Source organism: Camelus ferus, chromosome 12, assembly GCF_009834535.1.
Source record: "Camelus ferus isolate YT-003-E chromosome 12, BCGSAC_Cfer_1.0, whole genome shotgun sequence".
In the NCBI taxonomy this organism is placed as follows: Eukaryota; Metazoa; Chordata; class Mammalia; order Artiodactyla; family Camelidae; genus Camelus; species Camelus ferus.
In genome coordinates this window covers 45,646,041-45,664,433 of record NC_045707.1, presented here as the reverse complement: position 1 = coordinate 45,664,433, position 18,393 = coordinate 45,646,041, and the positions used below count along the sequence as shown (strand labels likewise).

The 18,393-nt window shown below is 35.9% G+C and overlaps 1 protein-coding gene across 2 annotated transcripts in view; it reads left to right on the top strand.

Annotated features, from left to right (window-relative positions):
* Positions 1 to 9,444: 9,444 nt before the first annotated feature.
* METAP2 (methionyl aminopeptidase 2) overlaps positions 9,445 to 18,393 on the top strand; it is a 29,366-nt gene continuing 20,417 nt past the window's right edge. The window contains exons 1-2 of one of the 2 annotated variants that reach the window (XM_006187457.3): positions 9,445 to 9,673; positions 11,405 to 11,512. In XM_006187457.3, the coding sequence (XP_006187519.1) occupies positions 9,523 to 9,673; positions 11,405 to 11,512 (259 nt within the window). In that variant the 5' untranslated portion in view covers positions 9,445 to 9,522. The remainder of the gene's footprint in view (positions 9,674 to 11,404; positions 11,513 to 18,393) is intronic. The other variant, XM_006187458.3, reaches the window with a different exon arrangement.

Here is an 18,393-nt window from a genome sequence, read left to right as displayed (position 1 = left end):
TCAACTTAATAAAGGCCATTACAACAAACCCACAGCCAGCTTAATATTCAATGATGAAAGGCTGAAAGCCTTCCTGCTACTGTCACCACTTCTATTCAACATAGTATTGGAAGTCATAGACACAGCAATTAGACAAGAAAAAAAAATAAATAAAAGGGATCCATATTGGAAGGGAAGAGGTAAAACTGTCACCATATGCAGATGACATAATACTATATATAGAAAACCCTAAAGATTCCACACAAAAACTACTAGAACTGATACACAAATTCAGCAAGGTAGCAGGATACAGGATTAACATATAGAAATCTGTTGCATTTATTTACCTTAACAATGAAATATCAGAAAAGTAAAGTAAAAAAAAAAAACAACTCTTTTAAAATCACATTAAAAAAATACTTAGGAATAACTTGATCAAGGATGTGAAAGACTTGTATGCTGAGAACTGTAAAACACTGACAAAGGAAACTGAAGATGACTCAGAGAAATGGAAAGCTATCCATGCTCTTGGATGGGAAGAATTAATATTGTTAAAATGGCTACATTACCCAAAGCAATCTACAGATTTAATGTAATCCCTATCAAATTACTCATGACATTTTTCACAGAACTAGAACAAATAATCCCAAAATTTATGTGAAATCACAAAAGACCCAGAATTGCCAAAGCAATCCTGAGAAAAAAGAACAAAGCTGGCAGTTTAACCCTTCCAGACCTCACACTATACTACAAAGCTACAATAATCAAAAATCAAAATAATAAAAAATACAATAATGGTATTTGGTACAAAAACACACATATAGATCATTAGAGAATAGAGAACCCAGAAATAAACCCACACACCTACGGTCAATTAATCTATGACAAAGGAGGCAAGAATATATAATGGAGAAAAGACAGTGTCTTCAACAAGCGATGCTGAAAAGGCTGGACAGCTACATGTAAATCAATGAAGTTGGAACACTCTCCCACACCACATAAAAAAAATAAACTCAAAATGGCTTAAAGAGCTAAATGTAAGACATGAAACCATAAAACTCCTAGTGGAGAATATAGGCAAAACATTCTCTGACATAAATCATAGGAATATTTTCTTAGATCAGAAATAAAAGCAAAAATAAACAAATGGGACCTAGTCAATGAGAGAAAATATTTGCAAAAGATGAGACTGACAAGGGCTTAATTTCCAGAATATATAAACAGCTCATACAACTTAATAATAATAATAAAAAACCCAATCCAAAAATGAGCAGAAGACCTAAACGAGCAATTCTCCAATGAAGGCATACAAATGGCCAATAGCCACATAAAAAATGCTCAATATTGCTAATTATCAGAGAAATGCAAATCAAAACTACAATAAAGTATCACCTCACACCAGTCAGAATGGCCATCATTAAAAAGTCCACAAACAGTAAATCCTAAAGAGGGTGTAGAGAAAAGGAAACCCTCCTACACTGTTGATGGGAATAGTTTGGTGCAGCTATTATGGAAAACAGTACAGAGATTCCTCAAAAAACTAAAAATAGACTTAGCATATGATCCAGCAATCCCACTCCTAGGCATATATCTAGAGGGAATTTTAATTCGAAAAGATACATGCACCCCAATGTTCATAGCAGCACTACTTACTATAGCCAAGATGTGGAAATAACCTAAATTTCCATGGACAAATGACTGGATAAAGAAGAAGCAGTATATTTATACAAGGGAATACTACTCAGCCATAAAAGATAATAAAATAATGCCATTTGTAGCAACATGGATGGAACTGGAGATTGTCATTCTAAGTGAAGTAAGCCAGAAAGAGAAAGAAAAATACCAGATGAGATTGCTCATATGTGGAATCTAAAAAACAAAAACAAAAACAAACAAACAAAAACAAAGCATAAATACAGGACAGAAATAGACTCATAGACAGAGAATACAGACTTGTGGTTGCCAGGGGGGTGGAGGGTGGGAAGGGATAGACTGGGATTTCAAAATTGTAGAATAGATAAACCAGATTATACTGTATAGCACAGGGAGATATACACAAAATGTTATGATAACTCACAGAGAAAAAAATGTGACAATGAGTGTGTATATGTCCATGAATGACTGAAACATTGTGCTGAACACTGGAATTTGACACAACATTGTAAAATGATTATAAATCAATAAAAAATGTTAAAAAAATACCATATGATACCACTTATATGTGGAATCTTAAAAAAAAAAAGACAAATGAACTTATTTACAAAACAGAAACAGACACAGACATAGAAAATAAACTTTTGGTTACTGGGGGAGGGGAAAAGGGGTGGCAAGGGATAAATTGGGAGTTTGAGATTTGCAGATACTAACTACTATATATAAAATAGATAAACAACAAGTTTATACTGTATAGCAAAAAAAAAAAAAAAATTGGCAGAAGCCCTAAATAGACATTTGTTCAAAGAAGACAAAAACTATAATGAGGTATCACCTCACATAGGTCAGAATGGCCATCATCAAATAATAAATGCTGGAGAGGATGTGGAGAAAAGGAACTCTCCTACACTGTTGGTGGGAATGTACTTTGGTACAGCCAATATAAAGAACAGTGTAGAGGTCCCTTAAAAAACTAAAAACAGAGCTACCATATGATCAAGCAATCCCACTGCTGGGTATATGTCCAGAAAAAAATGAAAACTCTATTTCAAAAAGATACATGCACTCCAATGTTCACAGCAGCCCTATTTACAATAGCCAAGACATGGAAACAACCCAAATGCCCATCAACAGATAACTGGATAAAGAAGGTGTGGGATGTATATGCAATGGAATATTACTCAACCATAAAGAATAATGAAATATTGCCATTTGCAGCAACATGGACAGACCTAGAAAACATCATGCTTAGTGAAATAAGTCAGAGAAAGATGAATATCATATGCCATCACTTATATGTGGAATCTAAAAAAAAATACAAATAAAACTATATACAAACAGACTCACAGACATAGAAAACAAACTTAAGGTTACTAAAGAGAAGAAGAAAGGGGAGGAGGGACAAATTAGGAGTATGAGATAAACAGACACAAACTGCAGGGAATTATAATCAATATCTTGTAATGGAATATAATCTGCAAAAAACCCTGAATCACTATGCTGTTCACCTGAAACTAATGCAATATTGTAAATAAACAATACTTCAAAAAATACCCACAGACCAACATCCCTTATAAATATAAGTTCTAATATGCTCAACAAAATACTAGCAAACTAAATTCAGCAACATACAAAAAGAAGTTTACATTATGTCCTTGTGAGATTTTTCCCAGGGAACAAGGTTGGTTTAACATCCAAAAATCTATCAATATAACCAACATATCAATAGAACAAGAAACCACATGATCTTCTTTATAGACACAGAAAAGCATTTGGCTTTTATGATAAAATCATTCAGCAAACTAGAAATAGAAGGGAATTTCCTCAAGTTTATACAAGGCATCTGCAAAAACAATCACAGCTAATATATTTAATGAAAAGCTTTCACCCTAAAATCAGGAACAAGACAAGGACAAGATGTCCTAAAAACAAAAAAATAACCAAAAAACCCCTATTGGGAAATGAAGAAAAACTATTTGTTACATCACATGATATTGTATACAGAAAATCCTAAGGAACCCATGAAGAATTAATTAGAGATAATAAATATCTTAAAAACAAAAAAGACAAATGAACTTATACAAAAAACAGAAACAGACTCACAGACATAGGATACAGAGTTGTGGCTGCCAGGGCGGAGGGGACTGGGAAGGGATAAACTGGGAGTTCACGATATGCAGATACGAACTGGTATATATAAAATAGATAAACAAGTTTATACTGTATAGCACAGGGAAATATATTCAATATCTTGTAGTAGCTTATGGTGAAAAAGAATATGAACATAAGTATATGTACACTCATGTATGACTGAAGAATTGTGCTGTACACCAGAAATTGACACAACATTGTAAACTGACTATACCTCAATAAAAATAAATAAGTAAATAAATTCAGCAAGGTTTCAAGGTTTAAGATAATGTACAAAAGTCAGTTCTATTTCTACACACTTGTAATAAACAATGTGAAAGTGAAATTAAGAAAATTCCATTTACAGTAGTATCAAAAAGAATAAAATACTTAAGTATAAATTAAGCTAAAGAATTGTAATACTGAAAACTACAAAACATAATTGAAAGAAATTAAACTCAACAATAAAGACAAATAACTCAAGTTTTAAACCTACCAATAGTGTATGAGGAATGTAAAATGCTGTACTTGCTTTTGAAAACTGTCTGGGAGTTCATTAAAAGATTAAATACAGAGTTACCATATGACCCAACAATTGTATTCCTAGATACATACCTAAGAGAAATGAAAACATATAGCCACACCAAAACTGGTACAGGAATGTTTATAACAGCATTATTTATAATAGTCAAAAATTAGAAACAATCCAGATGTCTTTATTTAAACTGAAGTGTAGTTGATTTACTATGTTGTGCTGGTTTCAGGTGTACAGCAAAATGATTCGGTTTTATATATATATATATATATATGTATATCAATATTCTTTTTCAGATTATTTTCCATTGTAGGTTATTACAAGATGTTGAATATAGCTCCCTGTGCTATAATGTAGGTCCTTGTTGTTGATCTATTTTATATATAGTAGTGTGTATATTAGAGAAATGCAAATCAAAACTATAATGAGGTATCACCTCATACCAGTCAGAATGGCTAAGATCAAGACGCCTACAAATAATAAATGCTGGAGAGAGTTTGGAGAAAAGGGAATGTTGGTAGAAATGTAAACTGATGTAGCCACTATGGAGGACAGTATGGAGGTTCCTTAAAAAACTAAAAATAGAGTTACCAAATGTCTTTTAACTGATAAATGGAAAATGTTATGTAATTAGATAGTGATGGTGGTGTTACACTTATACTAAAACCCACAGAATTTTACACTTAAAAATGATGAATTTTATGGCATGTAGATTATCAAAATTTTTAAAAAGGAGAACCCAAGAGCCTCAGCCATTCCAGCTTCCACTCATACCAACCTCGAGATGTCATCCTCCAGAAATCAGGTCCTTGAAAATATCTGAGTGCCTTAAAAATTACCTACCTTCTGTCCCACCAGCTGCTGCCAGTTTTCAGGCCCAAAGAATATTAGAGATCCGTTGGTTCTGACCCCAAAATAACTTTCTACCAGTGTTCCATTCAGAATCTCAAGATCAGTTGATTCCACTCATGTCTTTTATCTCAGTAATTTGCATTCACTGGAAATCTAAGCTTGGAATTTCTGGATCAAGAATACCAACTGAGTACCAAGTCCTCTACATTCTGAAATTTGTATCAAAATGACTGTTTAAAGTACTAGAAATCTGTTTTAACAGTACAGAGACATCATATCTTACACATTGGAAGGACGAGTGAGTAGCCTAGGGCTTTCCAATTGAGAGGCTGAATAACATCACCAACAGCCAAGCATCTTTCCATTCTTCTGTTGTTCAGGTTTCATCCCCAGGATCACTCTCAGACTAAAATAGGTAAAGAATTACAGAAGAGAATGTGGTAAGAGAGCCACACTTAATTTCAAGAAAGGTGCTCTCCAGGAGAATAAAAGAGAATAAAAGAGAAGAGCACTGCAAGAGTCATTGATGAAATGGGTTTGAAATAGAAGGATCCTTTGCTCCTTGAGCTGACGTCTAGGAGAGTGCATCCCAATCTTTTGTGAGGATCCTTTTTGGGTGCCCCCTAACAACACTGCTCTCACTAAGCCATCAGTGGCCTCCTAATGGCTCATATCAATGGTCTAGTTTGAGAGTTTGTACTACTTGATCTTTACTCAACAGATGATGTGCTGACCAAATTTTTGTTTTGTGAAAACTTTTCCCCTCCTCACTTCCATGTGATTATTCTCTAAGTGTTTTCTCCTTCTTGTTGGTTTTTGTAACTTTTCCCTTCTCCCTGAACTACTTCATTCTTAGCCTTCTATCACACCCAATCCCTAATAACTCTCACGTCTATATCTCCAGATTCGTATTTCTAACTTACTACTAGATATCTCTGTCTGGATGCTATAAAGGCATCTCAAATTTAAAATGCCCAAACCTTATCTTCCCTTCCACCTCCTCCAAAACCTCCTCCTCCTCCTTTGTTCCCTATCTCAGGGAGTGGTACCACTATCCACCCAGGAACCCAAGCCAGAAACCTGGGTGTCATCCTCAACTCCCTCTCCACAGTCAAGGGACCATTAAACTCTCAATTCTAAATTAGAAATGTTTCTGCAACCCAATCTTTCCTCTCTAGCCACCCCCAATAGCCTTCACATAAGTTCTCATCAATATTATTATCAGCAATAACATCTTAACAAGTACTAAGATCCTCTACTACCAGGCTCTGCCATCTCCAATTCTTTCTTTAGAATAGAGGCCATCAGACTTAGGGATTTCACTGTGATAAAAATTTAAAAAATGGTTTTGAGAACTGATATAGTGTGGGCCTCTCTTCTTAAAAAATTTTCTCAGCACACAAGAAATTATCATCTACTCTGTAACTTTACAATAATTCTAGAAGACTGTTGAACTTCAAAAATTAGAAAGTAACATACTCTCAGAATAGAAAACAGTTCTTTAAATATATTTGGCTTTTTAAATAAAACACGTACAATAAAAGCCATACTCTTTAGGGTAGCATAGAAGGACCTTTACAATCTGGTCCCAATTCACCTAGTTCTCAGCAAGAACTTGCCCTACACATGCCATATTCTTTCATGCCTTAATGCTAGTGGTTCTTGGTCAGGAGCAATTCCCTGCTGCCTTCTCCAAGGGACATACGGCATGTCTCTCTTATGGTCTGAATTGTACTCCCTCTAATTCATATATTGAAGCTGTGAATATATTGAAGTGTCAGTATATTTCTATCTATATCTATATATGCCATATCATCTATACACTATTAAAGTAGTTATATAGCATTTTTAACCATGAAGATATGAAAAAAATCCTCAGTATTTCCCTTAATGTCAAGCAATCAATTTTTCTCATTTTTTTCTTTATATTTCTTGTCAACCCATTGCCAAAGATCACATAATACATGTGTGCCTTAGGATACCTAGGCCATCATATAATCCATACAAAGGGAAAATTTTCAAGAGCATGGCTTATTAACAGTAATGTTGGCTAACACTTATCACTATTGTGTCAATATTGTGCTGTCATAACTGCTTTCTCTCCATTTTGAAATTAAATTTCCATATCTTATGATGTGGTACTATTATAATCCTCATTGTACAAATAAGAAAACTGAAATTTGAAGAGATTAAGTGACCTGTCCCAAACCATACCACTAGCAAGGACTTCAAAGAAAATCATGCAGGGGCTAATCATGTGGTTTCTTTTTGGAATTAAGATTTTCTCAGCAAAAATACATTTTTTGGACAAAACAAATATATCTTACTACAATACATTGATCTTACAACAGGAAACACTCTCTAAGGAAAAAAATTATTTTCATCTGCTTATCTAGTTAACCATCTGAGACAAAATGACTTCATGTAATTACCTACAAAAAATATTTTAGTCTGTGCTGGTATTGAGTTATATTTATTACAGGTTCTCTTAGATTCTTACGTATGCTTCAACATTTCTCATTCCTTTTCCCCAATTTCCTCTTGTAGACAAAACCAAATGAAGAAAAATGGTAAAAATAAGGAGTGTCCTGGGCTGTTTAGTTACCTTAAACTCTGGAGTGTCCTGGAAAATTATCATCCAGCAAATATCCATTATCATACTGTCAAAATATGTATTGTTTTTTACTATTACCTTAAAGTTTTATTTTCTTGCCTCTTTTCAGGAGAGGAAGGGGGAAAAGTAGAGTACAATGCCTTTGCAGCCAAGAAACTCTATTTTGTTTTATTATTGGATTTTAGCATCTTATTTTTTCAGTGAACAAATTTTATTTTGACATTAGTAGCTCTGTAGATCAACTTATACCTCAAGTACCCTTCATCAAAATTCATCTACCAACCCCACAGGTTCTGTCTCCCAGGACACTGTGTCTCCTGGGTTGGGTCTGAGGTGGTAGCCACCGCCCAAGTGTTCCCAGAACTTTTACAGGAATTGGGAAGATTCACAATAAAGCTTGAACACATTTTTTTATATAGCTGAACTTACTTTTAAGGATGTTGAATGCTAAATTTTCTTGGATACCTTTTTTTTCACTTTTTTAACTTCCACCAAGAAAAATTATTTCTAGTCTGCAATGAATACATTTGTATTGAACTGATTTGAATTTCAGTTGGGAAGGCAGAATACAGAATTATTAAATTTCTGGTGCCTAATGACTTGGGTTTGGATTCAAGCTCTCCTATTTATGTCCTATATGACTTAGCGCAATTTACCAAAACTCTCTAATTTCCCCAACTCGAAAGTGGGTTAAGTGAGATGAATGTCAAGCCCTTGGGCTTCTTTTTAAGTGCTATTTATACACTGAGTATTTACTGGGTTCCTACTACGCTTTAGATTAAAGGTGGGTGCTGGTGATAAGAGCACAAAACATGCAAGGCTCCTGTCTTTGAGCTCAAGGCAGTTGGAGAGAAACACATATAACAAATAATCACACAAATAAATTAATTACAAACTACTATAGGAAGAGGTTCAATGAAAGGTTGTATGAGCAAGGCCTGATTTAGATTGTTGAGGACGGATTATCTGAGGGAGTGCATTTAAGCTGAAAACTTGAAGGATGAGAAGATTCTATATTTCCTCTCGTTTCTCAACTCTCTTTAGTCTGGCTTCCATCTCTCTACCTAAATAGCTCTTGCTAGGGTCACCAGTGGCTTCCATATTACAATATATATCTGATATTTTTGAGTCCTCTTACTTGACCTCTTAGCAGCACTCAACGCAGTTGACCACTCCTTCCTTCCTGAGGCGCTGCCTTCCGCTGGCGTCCCTAATAATAAACGTCTTACGTTCTCTTCTCTGACGGCCTCCTCAAACCCTTTTGCAGGTACATTTCCTTAAGCGCCTGGACAGCCTCGCCGTGAGCTGTAATTATGAATGACAACGCGGTCCTTTTGAGTCATAAAAAAGAAGTATGTGCAACTGAAGGCACTTTTTTCGCCCCTCTCCTCGCTTCCGGTATGTTGTATAAAACCATGAATATAAAACTTTTGGGTTTCAGCGGAGACGCGCCTCTCTCTCGTGGGCAGCGCCACTCCACAGGGTAGGTGCAGGAAATCAAACTGACACAAGCAGGCAGGTTTGCCCGAAGCGCGGGACGACACACAGAACCGGCATGGCCGGCTTTTCGCCACCACCTCAGCCGCGCGCAATCCGACGTGAGCCCCGCCTACTCTGCGCGCGACCTGTCGCGTCGAGTCCTCCTCCGTCCCAGCATTCCCCGCGGCCCTACCATAGAGAGCAGCTTCCGGCGTAGGTGTGTGAAGAAGGAGCGGGCCTTCAGCGTTCTGTCTCACTCCCTCGCGCTCTCTCGGGCAATATGGCGGGCGTGGAGGAGGTAGCGTCCTCCGGGAGCCACCTGAATGGCGACCTGGATCCAGACGACAGGGAGGAGGGAGCTGCCACTACGGCTGAGGAGGCAGCCAAGAAAAAAAGACGGAAGAAGAAGAAGAGTAAAGGGGCTGCCACAGGTAAAAGGAGTTTTATGTTTTCCCAGTCCACGCCGGGATGGCGGAACGGCTCGACTCAGGCCCGGCGTGGGTGACAGGGACTGGGGACTCGGAACCCTAGGCTGGTTCCCAGGACTGAATTTGTGTCCAGGCCAGGCTGCAGATTCCCAGTCCCGGAGAGAGGCGGTTTCTCCCGTGGGACTAGGGAGCTGGTGGGTGTGGGGTGGAAGAGAAGAGGGTGCCTCAGCTTCCCTAGAGGTAACTCTTGGGCCACTGTGTTGCCAGAACTCCGCTCCCACGCAGACCGTGCAACGGACTTGGAGCGGTGCATAGGGCCCAGCCCTCCCACCTTCCTCACGGTTTGGCCTCCTCCAGAATCTGGTTCCGACCCATACTGCCTCCTCTTTACTAGAACAACGTGGGACATAATTTCGTTGAGGGTGGGGGTGGAGTTGGCAGGTCTTAGTGTCTCGACTGCTCCTCTCCCCACCACCCCAGTTTACAGAGGGATTTTTTGTGGCAAGCTGCACTTCTGGGGTCTGTATGGATGTGTGTATGCCCACGCTCTCTTGTCACTGAGTGGTAATTGAAGGATGTATGTGATGGTGGTGCCTCATCTGCCTAATGCTACAGCATCATCTAACTTTAGGGCTTTTAGACCTGAGTTAGGATGCCACTTGTAGGCAGTCTAGATATTCTGTAGGTCCGAATGGAACTTCTCTAAATCCACTAGTAAGGCAAGGAAAACAGCTGAAAGTTAACACTTGGATTATATCATGAGTTATATTTGATTTCAAGAAGTCAAGTGTTTTTGTTGCTCAAAGGCGTTCATTTTAGGAAAAGTAGTTTATACTATTTCTAATTAAAATCAGCCACGGAAAAAATGAGAGAAAAATGGAGAGGCCATAGGTGATGAATGTGGAGTTGATAGAGGTTGGAGAGGGCTAATCTGTATATTTCTGAAATTTTGATTAGATGGGAGTTGAATAGGGAGAGTTGTAGGTGCTGGGACACTTCCAGAGCAAAGTTAAATCCCAGAACATAGTCTGGTTCTTGGCTTTCAGATGCAAGCCAAACTCTTCAGTTTGTTCTTTAAGGTGTTCAGCAGACTGCCTCTAAAATATTTTTAATTGTTATATCTCTGTATGAACTCTCTGCAGTAGCCAGGATGTCACTTCGTTATGTGCTGCCTGATAATACTATTTCTATTTATGCATATACATTGCTCTTTTAGCTAGATTGTAATACCTTCCAGAACAGGGCCTGGTCTTGTGCATAGCTGTTGGAGAATTTTGTTTTTAGTAATGAAATCTCTTTTGTTTGTTTTGACTTTTCCTGGCCCAGCTTGACAACTTCTTTCTTCATAAAGCCCCCAGAGTCCCACAGAAATCCTCTTATTAAGTTTTTTAGCATCTGTTGTCCATTTGGATAATGAAATATTTTTTGTAGTTTAATTGTTAAATACTTTAAGAAGTTAATTTACTTAAGGATAGGGACCAACTCACACTTTTGTTTGTCCTTTAGCTGTTAGCACAGAGAATGTATAATGAATATTTTGTTGGATGGACAGTACTACTTAGAGATAGAAGATTCTTCTCTATCATATAAATTCTATTTTGCTTACAATATTTCTGTTTTTGTTTCCTGAACGTGTATCAGGAAAGGACTTGTGTATTTTTTAGGATCCTTAGAATATATTCTAGTGGGAAAATATCTTTATTAGATTTGATTTATGTTTTTATATTTGATCAGCAGGGCAACAGGAACCTGATAAAGAATCAGGAACCTCAGTTGATGATGTAGCAAGACAGTTGGAAAGACAAGCGTTGGAAGAGAAAGAAAGAGATGATGATGATGAAGGTAAATGGTTAATTTGATTTTTGTGGTTAGAAAAGCAAAAAAATAAGACATTCTTTAAACTAAAACTATTAATTTGTTCATATAGTCCAGTATTCTCTGATGTTTTGGTTAATTGATGTTAAAGCCTCAATGCCACAAAGAGGAGAAGGTATTTATTAGCAACTTTTTAAAAAGTTGAATATGTTGAATGCTCAAATAACACAGATCACAACTCTTGAAAATGTACTTGGTAAAGGCCAAGTAGTGGGTGAGTATTAATAAAATTGAAGTCCTGTTTATTTAACTAATGTTTATTGAACAACTGATATATATTGTGCACTATCTTAGGATACATTCATGCATTCTCATTTTACCCTCACAAAATCAAGCAAACAGGAAATAAGAGTTATGTGATTTGTCTAATGTGACACAGCTAGTATGCATAAAATAGAGCCAGAGTTTCAAACAGCAACTGGTTCCAAGTCTGTTCCTTTTACTCTCTTTCAAGTGCCAAAGGTACTTCTCTTTATTCTCAAAGGAGCATCTTGGAGCGCTTATAAAATCTATTATAAATTCCCTGATCCTAGATCTTTGTGGTATTTTGGAGCTTTCTCCATAGATTTCGTTAAAGACAACTCTTGGAATTTATACTGTCAGTGAGACAGTGGAGGAAGTGATTAGTTAGGAGAACTATTATTATTCTGTACTCTCTTCTGGCGGAAGAGGAGATAGGGCTTTCCCATTCTCAATTACCTACTGCTGTGACCATTCTGCCTCAGGCTCTGCCATCTTGGGCTTATGCCTTCCAACCCTTAGCATCAAATACCTGCTGTACTTTAATTATCATGTTACGATAATGCAGAGCACTTGTTTTTCCATTAGAAAGGTAAGTTCTCTGCCTTCAAGGAGCTTACAGTAAAAAATTTAGTGAAAAAAGTGCCAAGATTTGTTAGAGAACCTTACGCTGCATTGTGGTGAAGGAAAGTACAGTATTTTTTGCAAATTGCCAGGGAAGGAGACCAGGTAGCTCATGCTCAAGAGACCTGAACCCCCCCATGGCTTTTAGGAAAGAATTTTTAAAGGCAACATTAGGGGTGAGGGTTGCAGGATTCCTGATCAGCTTATAGACTTTCTTCTGATTGGTTGGTTGTGTGGTAACAAGGTGATTTTTGGAAGGGGTGGAGGGGGCAGAGTCTCAGTTACCAGTTTTCTGGCTTCAACTAGTCTGCAGTTTGTATGCTAGTGGTCAGTACAGTTGACTTTTTCTACCTGGTAGGGGTTTTAGTATCTGCAGCACAACTCAAGGATATGATTTAGGATATTATCTAGAGCCCTTGAGGAGAAACTAAAGGTCCTTAACATTCTTTTATGGCTGAACTATTATTATTTTGTCTTGCTTAATTTGTTTTCCTTTGTTTCTGCATTTTCTCATTTCTTTGATTAAATTTGCTCTTTGGAACTTGAGAAAGGCCTAGGAGTTTAAAGCCTTTTTACATACAGTCAGAAGAAATAGGATCTGTCCTTGGGAAGGCCCCACAGGATCCTGCTTGGTTACAGAATAAGGGAATAGTTAGCTTTTCCTTTTCCTTACACAAACCTTGTCCATTCTACCTTGGTTTATGCTTCAGATAGTGAACATATTTTGAATTCTTTAACGAGAAAGATATCTGTAAATTCAAGGTACTGTAATAGGTTGCTATAGGCCCACTATGTGTGGAATATCACAGTGCTAATCTTGAAGACAATGCCTTGTTCCACTGCACCTCTGCAAAGCTGTATGAATCTCTTGATATTGAAGAAGGGTATTTTGCTTATCAGATTGGAAATCTTCAATGTACTAAAAAAAAATTTTAGGAATATTAGTAGTTTTTCCAGTTTGAGTTCATTTTCCTAAATTCATTTTGGTAATTAGGACTAACCAATACTACTAATTTGTGAGAGGTCTTTGAGGGGATGGGAAGGTAGTATTTCACTATCTTTATTCTAAAGGAAAACTGATGGTTGTGGAGAGACAAAATAGAGAAGTGAAAAGATATGCTGGATAAGATATTGGTACTATGTTACTACACTGGTACCTGAAATAAAATGTATTGGAATTTGGGTTTGAAATTGTGGACTGAATGCTGAAGGAAGGCTCATTGGAAGGAATTAAATAAAATCAAACAGAAGAGACCATTTTGGGGCAGGACAGTGCTGAGAAAATATTCAAAGCATAGTGAACAGTGCACACTGGCCTCATTATGAGATGATTATGAGGAATCCTTTGAGCATTTTTTTTCCCATTTTTCATTTGTTCATTCCTTTTTCTCTTTTAGTTTTATTGAGATATAATTGGAGACAACACTGTGTAAGTTTAAGGTATACAGCATGATTGGACTTATATACATGGTAAAATGATTACTACAGTAAGTTTAGTGAATATCCATTGTCTCATATAGGTACAAAATAAAGGCAAAAAAATTCTTTTCTTGTGATGAGAACTCTTAGGATTTACTCTTAACAACTTTTATATATAACATACAGCAGTGTTAACTACATTAATTATGTACCCTACATCCCCACTACTTATTTTATAACTAGAGGTTTATACATTTTGACCACCTTCTAGTTCTCCCTCTCCCCATCCCTTGCCTCTTAACCACAAATCTGATCTATTTTCCTATGAGTATGAGCATTTTTAGAATAAGAATGCTCTGAAAAAAATAGTTTAGTTTTCATATATATGCAGGATTGTTGGAAAAGAGGAAACATATAGGAAAGGCATGGAGATCATTTTGAAGGCCACTTGATAATAGCCCTAGGCATGTGGTAATGAAGGATTGAATTGGTGGGCATAAATGAGAATGGAAAGGAAGTGTCCGATGGAACCGTGGTTGGGGAAGCAGAATTTGAAGGATTTGGAGACTTTCAATTTGGGGAAAAGGAAGGAGAGGCAAGAGTAGACTCTAGGGGTTTGAATTTGGGTGACAGAATGTTGGTACTGTTGACTAAAATGGTGAAGTAAGACAGAAAGCTGGTTTAGAGATTGAGGGGGTGGTTTGCAAGCAAAGAAGGTGATAATTTTATATTTAATTTGAAACTGGAGTATTGGTGTAAAAAGTTAATCCTGTGGGTATTTAATAATTTGTTAGAAGTAATTCAATAAATTTTAAGTCAGGCTTATTGAGGTATAATTTGCCTAGGATAATATATTACTTTTTTTTTAATTAACTATTTTTTAAAGCAGTTTCAGGTAAAACTGAGCAGAAAGTATAGAGATTTCCTGTATACTTCCTACTACCATGCATGCGTAGCCTCTCCCATTATCAGCATCCTTCAGCGGAGTGGTACATTTGTTGCAGTTGACGGACCTACATTGATACATCGTTATCACCCAAAGTCTAGTTTACGTTAGAGTTTACTCTTGATGTTGTGTATATTCACCTTTTTAAGATGTATAGTTTGGTGAGTTTTGACAGCTGTATGCATTTATATAAACATTACCACAATGCGGACCATTTCATTTAACATTTTAATCTCCACAAAACAGTTATCTTGTGTCCCTTTGTAGTCAGTTCTCTTGCTCTACACCCTGACGCCTGGCAACTGCTGTTATATTTTCTGTTCCTATAGTTTTTTTTTAAACAATATTCCTATAAATGAATTTTTACATTATGCAGCTCTTTCAGTATCTGGCTTGTTTTACTTAGCATGTTTTTGTGAGTCATCTGGTTGTTGCCTATGTACAGTAGTTCATTACTTTTTATTGCTGAGTAGTATTCCAAATTTGTTTATTCATTTACTACTCCATGAAAGTTTGGGGTATTTCGAGTTTTTGTCCATTATGGATAAAGTTACTGTGAACATTTGCATACAGGTCTTTATGTTTTTATTTCTTCTAGGAGTAGGGTTTCTACTGTGTAAATGTAGGATCATGTGGTTAAGTGTATGTTTAACCTCATAAGAAACTATCAAACTATTTTCCAAAGTGGCTGTACCATTTTGCATTCCTGTCAGCAGTGTTTGAGAATTCCAGTCCCTTTGTATCCTCATAAGCACTGATATTGTTTGTTTTAATTTTAGCCCTTCTAATATAGGTGTATAGTGGTATGTCATTGTGGTTTTAATTTGCATTTCCTGAATGACTGATGATGTTGAGTATCCTTTCATATTTTTATTTACCTTTTATATCATTTGTCATTTTTTTAGATTCCACATATAAATGATAGCATATGATATTTGTCTTTCTCTGACTTCATTTAGTGTGATCATCTCTAAGTCCATCTATGTTGTTGCAAATGGCATGTTTCATCCTTTTTATGGCTGAGTAATATTCTATTGTATATATTCACCACATCTTTACCCATTCATCTGTCTGTCGACAAACTTAGGTTGCTTCCATGTTCTTGCCTACTGTAAATAGTGCTGCTGTGATGTACGTATGTGCATGTATCTTTTCGAATTAAAAGAGTTTTCATCTTTTCCAGATACATGTCAAGAGTGGGATTTCTGGATCATGTGATAACTCTATTTTTAGTTTTTTAAGGAATCTCCATACTATTTTCCATAGTTGCTGCACCAGTTTAAATTCCTACCAATAGTGTAGGAGGGTTCCCCTTTCCCCACACCCTCCCCAGCATTTATTATTTAAATTTTTTTGATGACTTTATATATTTTTGATGCAAGTTCTTTATCAGATATTTTCTCCCATGCTGGTATTGTTTGCAGCAGAAACTATTTTAATTTTGATGAAGTCCAATTTATCTAGTTTTTTCCTTTATGGGTCATACTTTTTGTGTCCTATCCAGAAAGTTAAGTAATTGAGGTGTCTAAGGTCATGAAGATTTGCTCTTGTATTCAAGAAGTTTTATATGTTGTAAATGTTAAAAGGAAGAACTGTCCTTTTAATACATTATGTTTAGGTCTGTGGTCCATTTAGAATTAATTTTTGTATATAGTGCAAGGTAAAGATTGAAGTTCTTTTTTGTTTGTGTATAGATGTCCAGTTGTCATTTATCAAATATTAATTGATTTGGGCATAATGCTAATATAGAAATAAAACAGTCTCTGCTTTTTAAGAATATCCTGGGATGCTGTGAAAGAAAGACATGTGAAAACATAAATTGTAGCATAGTATGATAAGTAGAACCATAAGCATATGTAGTTTAATACTGAGATCCTGGCTCTACTGCAATTCTAGCACAAGTGTTCAATAAATGGTGGCCATTCTGTACTGAACAGTGACTTTGGACATTGGATAAAGTAATTAGCCTTAGAATGATGACTGAGTATCAAGGTGGAGCTTTGTCTTATTCCACTTTAAAGATGAGGAAACCATTATAGGGGGAGGCTAAATAACTTCCGCAGGGTCACACAACTGGAAGGATTTTGAGTGTGTATTTAAAACTGATTATACATCTTGAAGCATTTGTTTCAGGTTCAATCTAAGGTATATAGCTGTGTGCTCATTGAATGTTCATACAGAGCAAAGACTATCTTGTATACTGTTCTGTCCCTATTGCATGGCACTTAAGAACTCATTTATTTATTTGATAAATGAAGAAGGGTACTGTTAAACCTGTAGAGCAGAATATGTGAGTTTGCTATATATGTCACATGAGAAAATTCAAAGTTGTGTTTTCCAAAAATTTTTCTTGTTATTTTTGTTAGGCTTTTGAATATAGAAACCACTAATTTGTAAGTCAGCAATATTTGTGTCTCCACTGTTTCTGTTAATTTTATAAGGCTGAGCATTAAGAAATGCAACTTTGTAAGTCAAAAATTGTCAAATATTGATGATTTCCTGTCATTCCACTCATTAAAGCCCTAGATCATGTTACCTCCCTCTTTGGTAAACTGCTGTTTCCTATTTCTCAATTAGGTGAAAATAAATATAAATAAGATAAGGTAAACTAAAAGAACATTCATTCATCAAACAGACTGAGCATTTGTCACATGCTTGGCACTGTGCTTAATTTAAGAAATGGTGTCTAATCCTTAAGGAGCTTAAAAACAATTAAGGATCAGTTTAAATTAATGATTATAATAGAAGAATATAGTAGGTAGCATGGTGAGGGATTTTCTTTTATGACTTCTACTTACCAGTCTGGGAGTAGAAAGGAAGCTCTTTGAGCAGAAAATATAAACAGTCATTTGACATTGTTATATGGGTGTAGGTTTTACTGTGTAAAATTATTAATGCTAGTAGCCATTAATTACTACCACTAGGTTAAACATTAAAAAAAAATACCATATGATGAGCATACTATTAAACTATGAGCTTCTAATTATTTGTGACACTGTCCTATTCATCTGTATTTCATAGCAGTGTGATTTGTCTGTAGATTAGCATACTTCAGAAATGATTGTTCAGATTTATTGAGCATCATTTTTAGAAATTCAGGCATGTAGTTCTGTTTTTGACAACTTTATTTAAAAATGTTTTAAGTCACTGTTTAATTTTGGCCTTAATTGTATTGTTTATTTTTTCTCAAAGTTCAAGGGTATGGCCGTTAGGCTTCATAGAAGATTGTTGTCCTATCAAAACTGACAAGACAGATCATGGCTATTTTGGGTACTCTTTTGCTAACTAATTTTTGAATAGTTTTTAACCTCCATTTTGGGGCATCAGGTTCTTTTGAGAATATGAGAACTATGAACCTAGGAAAAATAGGATTTTTTTAAAATTTTTACTTTTTATTGAAGTGTAGTTGACTTACAGTGTTAATTTCAGATGTACAACAAAGTGATTCAGTTATACCTATACATGAATTTATATACACATATTTTCAGATTCTTTTCCATTATCACTTATTATAAGAAATTGAATATAGTTCCCTATGCTGTAAAGTAGGTCCTTGTTTATCTATTTTATATATAGTAGTGTGTGTCTTTTAATCGCAAACTCCTAATTTATCCCTCCC